The sequence below is a fragment of the Triplophysa rosa genome, linkage group LG22 (genome assembly GCF_024868665.1).
Source record: "Triplophysa rosa linkage group LG22, Trosa_1v2, whole genome shotgun sequence".
In the NCBI taxonomy this organism is placed as follows: domain Eukaryota; kingdom Metazoa; phylum Chordata; class Actinopteri; order Cypriniformes; family Nemacheilidae; genus Triplophysa; species Triplophysa rosa.
This window is the reverse complement of record NC_079911.1, coordinates 11,916,692-11,929,605: the sequence shown is the minus strand read 5'-3', so window position 1 is coordinate 11,929,605 and position 12,914 is coordinate 11,916,692. Positions and strand designations below refer to the sequence as shown.

Below are 12,914 nucleotides of genomic sequence, written 5' to 3'. Positions count from 1 at the left end.
TAAGTGTACTGCTTGATTTTAGTTGCTTCTGCCAGTGTTTCTCAAACTTTGTGTGTTTGTAGGTGAGATCAGCACCGGAGCACTTTTGGACCGTGAGCACCAGTCCAGTTATCAACTCGTCGTTGTGGTTCAGGACGGTGGTACACCCCCACGCAGTGCCACAGGAACAGCCCATATCACGGTGCTGGATGAGAACGACAACGCTCCAGCGTTCAGTCACACACAGCCTGGCAGAGAGATCCTCATTCAGGCAAGAACCAGACTGGCACAGACTTTAATCATAACTTTAAATCAGTACGTCATAACATTTGTACTAGCAGCACGTACGGTATGTTTGTTAAAGCGCAGTTTACACATCATAAAAATGTCATTGAGTCTGTACATATTATCTTTCAAAAACTGTTTATGTGACTTTCGATATATTCCCGCTCTTGTTCTTTTTGTAGCAGGCTGGTGTTTGAAACATACTTGATGTTTTGCAGGTTCAAGAAGACCTTCTTGCAGGATCTGTAATAGGAACGTTGCATGCCAAGGACCCAGATGAGGGAGAGAACGGCACTATTTTCTACTCGTTGTTAGGTACACCAGTGTCAGACTTGACATGAGACATATACTGTGTGTTGGGTGGTATTATCGCCAGAGAACATTGTTGCAAAATGTCTCCTGGTTGTTAAAGGGATAGTTCACCTTATTTACTTGCCCTCTTGTCATTTAAAACCTGTATGACTTTCTTTCTTTTGCAGAACACAAACTTTTGTAACAAAAACGAATGTTTGTAAGGAAACAACATTGGCACCAATTGATTTCCATTGTAATGACACAAAACCACGGCAACATTTTTCAAAAAAATCTTAAAGAGTTATATACAGTACATGTTTTAAACAACATGTGGGTAAATAAATGATGAGAGAATTGTATTTTTGGATGAACTATCCCTTAAAGATAAACATGTCCTTATCTTATCATTGTGTCCGGTGTGATGTATTGCACAGATAATTAAACTGTTATATTTGTCTCTATGCTTTAATTTTGTCCTCGGTCATTTAGGCTCCAGAGCGGAACGTTTCTCCTTGAACTCGAACACTGGAGAGCTGTGCACCTCTTCCCCCCTGAGACGAGCAGAAAAAGCAGAATACAGCTTCACCGTGACTGCCTCAGACCGCGGAGCACCGTCTCAGACCTCCTCCACCGCCTTACTTATACAGGTGAGATTATCCAGACCTATTCCAAAGCATTCTTTTCATTTTGAGAAGTCAAGATAAGTTCGTCAGAGCTATGGTTTAGTGTTCAGCAGTCGTGTTGAGGTTTGACACTTATGTAGGAAACGCAGGTTTAGATCCGGCTTGCATTATGTTCTGATCTCATTCCTTCTTCCTCTCATGATTTCATGCCTCTGTAGTGTCTCTATAAGTGTCTATATACAGCCATGGAAAAAAACTAAGCGATCATTCCAAATTTTGATTTAATCAGTTTTTCTAGATGTATTGTGGTCATTCCAGTCCAGTGTCTGTTGAATTTCAACAAAATCAAACCTCAGGAGTGACGGTTATCACATAAAAAATATTTTAAACATTTAACTTTAAATACATGTACAAATATAACTGTTGTATTGCTTAAAAGGGAATATGAACTTGTTTTCTTTGCAGTATTTGAGGTGTGAAAAAATATAGAGCATCTTTTCTATTATTTTGACCCGTTTCTCCAGTTTTCATTTTCTGCAAATAAATGCAAATAGAAACAATATTTTTATTTGAAATTTCGGAGAAATATTAGTAGTAGTTCACAGAATCCGGACCCGAAATGAACAATCCACCTTTCACTGCCAAACTCACATCACGCTCACAGTCCCACGAGCTGTAGTATCAGTGTTCAAGCAGAGAAATGAGTTGTGACCCAGAGGCCAGTTTATGTCTCCCAAACACAACACCTCCAAACTCCCAGGATTACTTCCTGCTCCGGAGGAACGTTCTGTAACACAAAACCACATATTAATCCCAGTGCTCAGCATGGTATGGCGTGGATCAGACATGTCACGTAGTATTTTTGACAATAGATACATTTTCCTTCCAGTGTAGTGTCCAGATTTCTAGATTCTGAAGTGTGGCTCTACAGAATGATTGTGTACAATTTTTTTGGTAGTGAAATATCTCCAGTCCTTTCACAGATGTGATTTCAAAAGGGGAGTCGGATGCTAATTGTAAAGCGTGCAATTTTTCTGCTCCCTATTTGTGAAGGAATGAGAGAGAGAGAGAGAGCGCAGGAGAATGCACCTTTGAATCAAGTGTTCCCAGATGGTTGTGATGAGGCCCAGCTGTGGTTCCTCATGATCAAACGAAACACTGCAAACTTCAGTCTCATAACACAGTAGCACAAACCGAAACTCTCGCATCAGAGAATCTCACACCATAACAATATCAAGATGATATTTTACATGCCGGCGATAATACCAGTCTCCTTATTGTATTGTTTATTTTGTTGTAAATTCTATAGAGTATATAAATCTCTTAATTTCCTATTTTTATTTTGTTAATTTTTATAGCTTCTGGATTGTTTTTTACTTTTGTAAATTCACATCTTTGTCAATTTTATTGTATACTTAAGAGAAAGATGTGCCATATATTGTTGTGTATATGACTAATACAACATGGAAAATTCTGTAAATTTGTTGCTGAGACTAACAGATTAAAGAGATAGCTAACCCAAAAATAAAAACATTATTTACCCCCCCCCTCAAGTAGTTCTAAACTTGTATAAATGTCTTTGTTCTGTTGAACACAAAAGATATTCGGAAGAATGTTTGTAACCAAACAGTTCTGGGGCACCATTGACTACCATAGTAGGAAAAGAATACTATAGTAGTCAAAGATGGCCCAGAACTGGTTGGTTTCCCACATTCATCAAAATATCTTCTTTTTTCAACAAAACAAAGAAAAAGAGGAGGCTTACTGCTAAATAATTTTTTTGGGAGGGGCGGAGGGTGGGATTTTGGATGTTTTCTAATCATCACTTAGTTAGTTTTGAATTTAAAATACTCTTTCTTTGTGTTCCCAATCTGTAGGTTATAGGCTCCACAAGGACCCCTCCAAAACCCAACTCCCTCTCCATGACCCTCAACTCATTGGAAGGAGCCAAGCCAGGCTCTGTTATTGGTTCAGTTAGGTCACATGACCAACGTGAAGTAACAGTCAATGGTCAGGTGACCTTCCTGGTAATGGGAGGCACGGACCACGATGGCACTTTTATGGTTGACCGTCTCACAGGAGATGTATACTTAGCTAGAGAGCTGGACTATGAAAAGGGGGCTCGATATACCCTACAGATTGAGGTGGATGACTTCTCAAAGGCCTTTCCGAGCAGTCACATAGTTAATTTGGAAATCAACGTGCAGGACAGTAATGACCACGCTCCACAGTTTCCAGAAGACCCGGTCACTATCGTCATTCCTGAGAACATTCAAGCAGGCTCCTCTATTTACACGTTCCAGGCTTCTGATAAAGATGGCAGTGGTCCCAACAGTGAGATACGCTATTCCATCCAACAGCGTTGGCCTGATAACCCGGATCTCTTCAGTCTTGACCCGATCACAGGAGTCTTGAAACTGGGCCGAGAGTTGGATCATGAAGAGACCTCCAGCCTTTTCCTGGTTGTCCATGCAACAGATTCAGCCGTGGACCCGACTCAAAGGCTCTGGGGATCCGTGACGGCACGGGTGTTTGTTACCGATGAGAACGACAACACTCCCATCTTCAGCTCCCCCACAGCTGTGAGTGTGATGGAGGACCAGCCTGTAGGCTTTGTGCTTCTCTACGTCATGGCCCGGGATGCTGACCAGGGCGAAAACGGACGGGTGTCCTACAGGATCCAGTCAGGCAACACAGCAGGACGGTTCAGCCTCAGCCCCAACAGCGGTAAGAATCATTGCGTCACTCTACAGTACAGTATATGAAAAACTTCTCACATCATGCTGGTTTATGGGCTGTTCCCTCAAAGCCTAAAGTAGTTCAGCAGGAACGGATCATTCTCTTGAAGGGTTCATGGGAGCGCCGTTTTATTTTGGCCGTAAACCGCACCTCTTTGATTTGAAGCTGGAAATAGGCATTAGCGTGAAATTTCTCCATTATCCAAGAATATGACAGTGGTATGGCTCACGCAAAATGAGGTTAAAAGACAAAGGCACGTAATTGACCGAACAGCTGTGGATGGTTTTCCTTCCAGTGTTGTCAAATGGTTTATGATGTCGGTTTAACTTGAATTTCTGTTTTAAATCAGACACGCACTGCTAAAATATAAAGATACTTGTGGCACGGTTTTCGATCACCACATTGGTGGAACCTTTTGGAGAACCTCTGGGTTACTTTTTAAAGGGATAGTTCACCCATTCTGTCATTATTTAATCACCCCTCTTACTTTCTTCTGCAGAACACAAAAATGCATCTAAATACATATATTGTAAAAGGCTGTACTGTACATTATCCCCCCCAAAATTTGGGTAAAAGCACAAGGTAACGTCAGAGCGTGCGACGATGAGCTGATATTAAACAGACTTTAGAAAGTAAGTCCTAATATTGTTTTAACCGCTTGAGTAGGCGGTCTAAAGATAAATGTTAAGCACAAAACCAGAGCTACCATATTCAGAAACAGAAGCTAGCTTAAACATCTCAATGATGTGTTTAAAGTTACTGTGTGTTAGACGGACCATAAATAAAAATGAGGCCGCACACACAGTTTGGACTTCTCACAAACACACAATAATGTTTCGCAGTCAGACTGCAGATCTACCACAGGGATGTGTTTATCCTGACTGACCCTCGCTCTGGCTCTCACTGATGACAGCAATGCAGAGGTAGAGCTGGAACGGTTCAAACATGGCTCCTTTCTATCCTGATCTTTATAGCATCCAGTCATTCTCAGATTCCTTATAGTGAGTATGGTTGAGTTAAACTGAGGAGAAAAACAGAAGGAATAAAGCAAACATGAATTATGATATGAGCTTTGGATAATGTGTTGGAATTTTATGTGGCGTGAGCTAAATCCGCAAATTTGGAATTGCAGTTACATATTAACAAGGGAGCGACAAAGTTGAATTAGCCTTGTACTGTATATAGACAGTTTCATCGGGCGCATGCGCATGGCCCGAAGTTGTCTTCCAGTCTGTGTTTGTTTACGGTATAATATAACAATTTATATTTTATTTCATTTATATTCATATTTTATCATAATTGTATTAAATAAACAATTTGTTGAATTTTATTGTATATGAATTAATTTTATTAAATGAACAATTTGTTGAATGGGCCGTGCAACTGTCACATATAAGTTTAGCCAAGTAACGGTTCTTCTACTGGTAACTCAAAATGATACTGGCTAGACATAATTTTAACTTACTTGCTAATGTAATTTACTTGTTATTTCGTTTGCTTGTTATCAGAAATAATCTGCAGGGACTCTATTCTTTGCAGACTTGTACCGGAAGTTAAGTTTGGGCCACAAAAGCGTGCATGTGTAGTAACGTTTGTGTACGTTGTTGCTTTAAAACCATCTACACTCATACCATACACAGATATATAACATGGTCCAAAAAATGTTGTGGTACTTGTTTTGTTAAAGTACTATAACAGCTTTATACAGTCCCCATTTTTTGCAAATTTGTCTAAGAAGGTATTTGATTATAAATATTCATACTTAAATCTATGATTTTTGATAGCAGACTTTAAGATTTTGGCAAATCTGAGCACTGTGTGAGACTATTTGTGAGAGATTTCTTCTGAAAAGAGAACTGACACTCGATTTCTAGCATCTCATTTGTTCAGCAGACAACTGATGTTTTTTCTGATAGGCTCTCTTTCCATCCTGAAACCTCTGGATCGTGAGGAGCAGGAGAGCTACAATCTCACTATTGTTGCTGAGGATCATGGGATACCCCAACATTCCACCACTCAGGTGCTGTGTATCAATGTGATTGATGTGAACGATGAGGCTCCGTGGTTTGAAAGCAGTGAGTTTGAAGCTCAAATCAGAGAAAACCAACCAGCAGGAACATCTATCCTCAAGGTCTCGGCCTCAGACCGTGATCATGGTGAGAGGAGTTGGATTACTTTTAATTCAAGTGTTAAATGTGTGTTTTTATCAGATTCCAAACATTCAAGAATTCATGACCCTTGTCTAAAAGCTTTGCCACCTGCTTAAAGCGGTTATGTTGTTTTGTGGTGAGGGTCGTATTTTTTCTTTGAACACTTCCTGCGGAGGGACCTATACAGGACTCATTCTTGGCCTCTTGGGCTGAGTGAGCGAGTTAAGAGAGGTTGTAAAATCATTCTCCAGGACCATTAATTGAGTTAGCAGGTGCTCATGCCAAAGCTGACTTTGCACGCAATCTGGCATCCGTATGTCTTTGGTCCACACTTCAGTACACTTGTGTAGACCACAACTCAGCAGAATGAACTGCTGATGAAGCTGGTGTTAAATCCAATACGAACATAATTGAACCTGAACGTTTTATGGCAAAGTGTGCTTCTGTTTTAATGCAAACAGGTTGTTCCATTTTCTGGCTCTGTCATGTAATACTGAACCGTATTATGTATTTCTCTTTATTTTGTCTGGTTTGCAGGCACTAATGGTTTGGTGATTTATGGTGGTGTGACCGAGGATGGATTCACAATTAATCCAGAGACGGGTGTAATATCCGCCACTCAGGTTCTAGACAGAGAACTTCAGGACCAGTACACAATAACCGGTACTTCATCACAGCCAAGTTTGTTCATGGGAGGGATCTGTACTATAAACACTCTAACACTGTTAATCAGAACTGATGCTAAACCTAATATTCCTTCTTGTGTCGTGTATGTCACAGTGTATGCAAAAGATGCTGGGATACCTCCTAACTTTGCCAAGGCTAAAGTTCACATCACGGTGCAGGATGAGAATGATAATGCGCCGGCTTTCGGAAGGGAGCACTACAGTCTGGAAGTGCCTGAAAACCTGGATCCCGTGGAGCTGTTCACCCTTAAAGCCACCGACCAGGATACTGGAGAGAGTGGCAGACTGAAATATAAGATCACAGGTCATTTTGTTTGTGTTTTGTCCAACATTGTTTTATTGTTTGAAATATTACATTTAAAAAACGATATTGAACAGTCATAAATAATTTCTAAAATGCATTGCGTGCAAATGATCATGAATGTTATGACCAGCCTCTTTACCACCACAACCAACAATTTTTTAATTGCTGCTTTATTGGTGATCAAGTGTCAGTAAAAATCATGATTTGAAAAAAATCATAAATCATTATAGGTGATCAATTTAATCACATTATTTAAGTGCAATAATTGTATTCTATTGGTTTTCTTTTCAAATGGTTTTATATTAATGTATAATATATTTTATTTTTATCTATTAACATTTTTATCCATGTAGTGAAATATTAAGTGTAAAAATATGCTTTTAGAATACACAATGTTTAAGGATTCATAATTTAATAATGTATAAGTTAGCCAAATAATTAAAAATAATTATGCTAATAATAATAACAATGCTAATAATAATAATAATAGAAAGTGATGTCAATTTATAACATTATTATTATTATAATCTTTATTATTATTATTATTGTTATTATTATTATGTTAGACATTAATATTAGTTTCTAATAATAAAAATGATATTGATAGAAACTAATATTAATGTATAACATTATTATCATTATAATTACTATTTTTAGTATTTTAGTATTATTTTTAATAATAATAATAAAAGCTAATGTTAATACATAACATTATTATTATTAATAAAAATAATAATAGAAACTTCATAATTTAAAATCACATTACAGTTTACTTATGTGTATGTTGTGAAGGCACATTTAGGCCCTTTTAATGGTTTAATTTATAAAAAAGATAAACTTAGACTCTATTATTAACATATGTTGTGTCTGTGTGCCGCTCTTCTACAGCTGGAGACCCAGATGTTGACTTCCAACTTAATACTGCCTCTGGAGCGCTGTCTACCTCCAGACCTCTGGACCGGGAGAGGAAGAGCAGTTACATCTTGGAGGTGGTAGCCCAGGATCACGGAAGCCCCTCTCTGAGCAGCACAGCCACTGTGGAGATCTCTGTCCTTGACGTCAACGACAACAGCCCCAAGTTCAGTAGCAGTAGCTACACCATCGACGTCTCGGAGGATGCTGCTGTAGGTTCAGTGGTGCTGGATGTGACGGCCACAGATGTGGATGAGGGTGAGAATGGTCAGATCTTGTTCTTCCTAAGCCAAGAAGCCAAAGGTGCATTTACAGTAGACCCAGACAGTGGAAGAATCACTACCACAGCACTTCTGGACAGGGAGAAAAGAGCTTCCTACACCTTTCATGTTTATGCGGTTGACCTTTCACCCGCTGCCCCCCGCAACGCCACAGCACAAGTGACGGCTACCATCCTGGACATCAACGATAATGCCCCTTTCTTCATCCAGGACCCACTTATCATTAATGTTTCCAGTGGAAGTGTGTCAACACATCAGGTGGTGGCCACCATGAGAGCAGAAGATAAGGACTTTGGAGCCAACGGGTCGGTGTTCTACCGGTTTGCTATGCCGGTCCAAGGATTTGCCATTAACTCATTAACAGGAGAGATCCAGACCACAGAAAAGCTGCAGACCCTGACGCAAACCCAACGTACCCTCATCGTGGAGGCTATGGACCAGGGCAGCCCTCCTCAGTCTTCTCTAGGAGTGGTTGTTATTTATGTGAAGGAACAAGACTACAGGGGCATTAAGTTTTCTCGAACCGCCAGAGATGTTACTATCCAGGAGAATGCTGCTAAAGGTAGGGAATTACAAAGGAAAGTGAAATGTTACCAAAACAAATGATGTGCTATTATTATGGGTATAACAATACAATACTTGGGTTACAATTACAATTGTATCACAATATTTTAAACAAAATGTTATAAATGAACACATGAAACATGCATACTTTTCAATAACAATTTTATTTTGTTACAGAATTGAAAACACTTAGAGTAAATACTTTGTGATTTTTTAAGGTCCTACTTTGGTTTATGGAGTGTCCAACAACAAGTTTACGTACATACACAGTGTAAAACACTTTCATTTTCTAATAATAGGCAGTTATTATTACCTTACTTCTTAAAGGGGTCATATGGCGCGAACACGTGTTTTCTGTGTTTTTTTAAGTTGCCCATGCATGTATTAGACATGTAAAATTGCAAAAAATTAAAGTCGGAACAAAAGATGCGTTCTATCTAAAAGCGAATGCTCACCCAGACCTGCCTGAAACGCCTCGTGTAACCACACCCCCACAAATCTACCTCAGTTCGTGGTTAGGGCTGTCACGATTATTAAATAATCGTCTCATCGCGATTGTTTGACCTCATCGCGATGGTTTCAGATCATCGCAATTATTGCACATCTCTATAGAAGACACTAGGGGGAGCTGTAGTGCACCTGCATATTGCATATTTTAGTGTATATATTGTAACTAAAGCATGGTAATACTTGTAAAATGTACCACCACAACACAATCACTTAAAAAAAAAAACTAAAGCATATACCATAAAAATAACCTGCAGTACAATTTAATATTATTTCAGTGTGAAAACCAGTCTACCAAAATCTCATTAACATAGAAGTAAACTTTTATCGTAGTCTTGCAAGTGAGAAAAAACAGACTAGAAGCTTTTCTATGACTGACAGCATTTTAATGGCGGCTTCAATTCACTCCTGATCAATTTACTTAATTAACGTAGTAAATACAAAGTATTTGGTGGTTGTATTATTGACAGGTAAAAGCCTAAACCTTAAGTATGATGACGCAATCTTCTCCCATGTATTTACAAGAAAAAGAACATAGTCTTTATATTCAGAACAATATGGTCGTTTCAAAGCTGAATAAAAAAATGTATGAGCATTAAAAGTCAAAGCTCTAAAACAGACAATTAATCGTCATAATCGCAATGATTTATTAGACAATTAATCATCAGACAAATTTCATAATCGTGACAGCCCTATTTGTGGTATGATTTGACTAAGACCGCCCAAATGTATATGCAAGTAAGGTGGGCGTACCTGTCAGTACAATTGCTTTGGAACCGGATTTTACAAATATGGTAAGAGGCGTTACATTTCCGTTACATGCTTGCAGTATTCGACCAATCACTACACACTGGTAACTGGCCAATCATAGCACACCTCGCTTTGAGCAATGAGCTTTGTGAGCGTTTCAGAGAGGCGGGGCAAAGAGGAGATACAAACATGCACGGTATGTGGAAATACAGCGTTTTTGAACCTTAAATCGTGTATACACATTGTATTACATCTAAAACAGATGATAATACTCATTTTAGCCGTGTCATATGACCCCTTTAACTGACTCTCAAATGATTCGTTCGGCAATTCATCTGTCTAATCTGTCTAATAAAGCATTGAGGATTTTTGTGTATTTTTCCAAACAGGCACAGCTGTTGCTCAGGCTCAAGCCCAGCATCCCGACGGCAACCGGAACGGCATCACTTACACCATCTTCAGTGGGAACAAATACAAGTCCTTCAGTATCAGCTCCAGTACAGGTCAGATGGGAAACCAATATAAATGAATGGATTTAAACAATGTGCATGAACTCATCTGAATAAGAGTGATAAAGACAATTGACCTACTGTACTTCACAACATTGTGTGTGCTTTCATAGGTGAAATCTGGGTAGACAGCTCCAACGGACTGGATTTTGAGGATACCCCGAGACTCCGCCTGGTGGTGAAAGCAGAGACTACATCCTCAAGCTCCTTCACGGCCGTCAATCTCATCCTTCAGGACGTCAATGACAACCTTCCACGATTCCAGCTGCAGAACTATGTGGCGTATATGCATGAAGCGCAAGGCTATGATTTTCCCATCATTCAGGTAAGGGTTCTTTCATTTCTGGAACATTGCAGACTTAATTCTATATGTGTTCAGTCTCACATGCTAAAGTTTCTACTGTGTATATACTGTATGTTAGGTTGTGGCGGAGGATGTTGACCAGGGTCAGAACGGTCAGGTGACGTACAGTATTGAGTCTTCCAGTCAAAGTGGTCTGTTTAAGATTGACCCTGTGACCGGCAGCATCACCACAGCAGCCATCATGGACCGGGAGATCTGGACACAAGCGAAGTGAGTGTGTGTTTGTGTGTGTTGTGTTTGTTTGGCCGGTGATGTCATCGCACTGCAGGTCTTTGATTTCCCCTGTTCTGTGGAATGTATCCATTCTATCCAGACTCAGTTTGTGTGTGATGTGTTCCCCTGACCTCTATCATGCTGTGTGCTTTTAATTTACCACATTTTTGGATCTGTTAGTGTTTTTGGGTTGTTGTACGAACGTGACGTGTTTTCCTATCAGAAAATAGAAGTTGTGTTCTCTCTCCACCCAAATACGGTTAAAGAAACAGCTCATGTTGTTCCAACCCTTCGCTTTTTTTATTTGTTGTGTGGAACACAAAAGCACATTTAGAGCCAAATGGTCTGACGTCATTGTGCTGCTGAAATAAAATGATTTTAATCTTTTGATCTCTTTTGCGTCAGGCTGGTGATAAAAGCCACAGATCGTGGAAGCCCCAAGCTAGTTGGCACTGCCACCATCACAGTCATTATTGTCGACCTCAACGACAACAGTCCCACAATCCCAATACCACGAGAAGTTAGAATTCCAGAAAGTGAGCAAACAAACTTTTTTTTTTGACCTCCTTTTCATTTATTGTTCAGCAAAATGATAATTTCATCACATTGTATGTTTACTAAGTGTGTCACTGTTCTCTCTTCCTTTAATCCAGACTCTCTTATTGGCACTGAAATCACACTGGTGACTGGAAATGATGTGGATTCTGGCCCGGTCCTGTCCTATTCTTTGCAGCTGGATGCGTCATCGCAGGGAAAATTTGATATCCACCGTTACAACGGTCGTGTGTCTCTGATAGCGCCGTTGGACTTTGAGGAGAGGACGTGGTATACGCTGACTATTCGAGCTTCGGATTCAAAGCACCAAAGTGAAGCCAATCTAACTGTGCTGGTGGGGGATATAAATGATAATGCACCTACTTTTACACAAGATCTGTACCAGGTGAATTTCACTTTTCTATGATCTATGATTTTCTATGATCGGTCTTAGCTGAGTAGACATTCTTATGAGTGGGGTTTTGATGATAGATTTTCCAAATTCAACACTGTAAACATGAGGCAGAGTGTTTTGGTTTAAAGGTGAAGGTTTATTTGCTGCGATTTGCTCTTAAGTTTTAACTTGTTATCATTTGTCATGGTAAAGATAAGGATGTTAATACCATGGTAGTGTATAAACAGTAATGGAATGAATTCCAGCATAAACAGTATGCATGTTTATGCACTTATGTACAGCAGAATAAAGTGTTCATTAAAGGGGTAGTTCACACAAAAGTAAAACATTTTCATCGTTTATTCACACTCGTGTCAATACAAACTTGTATGACTTTCTTCTAAAGAACACAAAAGAAGATATTTTGAAAAACGTTAGTAACGAAACCACATTGACCCCCATTGACTTTCATTGTATGGACACAAAACCACTGAGACGTTTCTCAAAATATCTTGTTTAATAGACGAAAAATTCATATACGTTTTAAACGACGTTGGTGAATAAACGATGACAGAATTTTTATTTTTCGGTAAACTATCACTTTAATATACATACATTTATCAGTGTGGAGAGAAAAATTGTAAGCTGGTTTTGTTTTTTTCCAGGTAACACTTCCAGAGCATTCCCCAGCAGGCAGTCCTGTGATCACAGTAACCGCCACTGATAGAGATTCAGGAGAAAATGGAAGAGTCACTTACCGAGTGGTGTCATCAACGAGGGAGGAGTTTTACATTGATCCTAAAAATGGTATGTGCCTGATGTTAAT

The 12,914-nt window shown here is 39.3% G+C and overlaps 1 protein-coding gene across 1 annotated transcript in view; it reads left to right on the top strand.

Moving 5' to 3' along the window:
- Positions 1–12,914, top strand: part of dchs1b (dachsous cadherin-related 1b) — a 97,134-nt gene that overhangs the window by 79,820 nt on the left and 4,400 nt on the right. The window contains exons 7-20 of the mRNA XM_057320308.1: positions 63–250; positions 483–579; positions 1,048–1,205; positions 3,059–3,908; positions 5,837–6,076; positions 6,608–6,733; positions 6,851–7,060; positions 7,949–8,815; positions 10,464–10,577; positions 10,697–10,908; positions 11,006–11,157; positions 11,566–11,696; positions 11,814–12,100; positions 12,754–12,895. Of these exons, the coding sequence (XP_057176291.1) occupies positions 63–250; positions 483–579; positions 1,048–1,205; positions 3,059–3,908; positions 5,837–6,076; positions 6,608–6,733; positions 6,851–7,060; positions 7,949–8,815; positions 10,464–10,577; positions 10,697–10,908; positions 11,006–11,157; positions 11,566–11,696; positions 11,814–12,100; positions 12,754–12,895 (3,774 nt within the window). The remainder of the gene's footprint in view (positions 1–62; positions 251–482; positions 580–1,047; positions 1,206–3,058; positions 3,909–5,836; positions 6,077–6,607; positions 6,734–6,850; positions 7,061–7,948; positions 8,816–10,463; positions 10,578–10,696; positions 10,909–11,005; positions 11,158–11,565; positions 11,697–11,813; positions 12,101–12,753; positions 12,896–12,914) is intronic.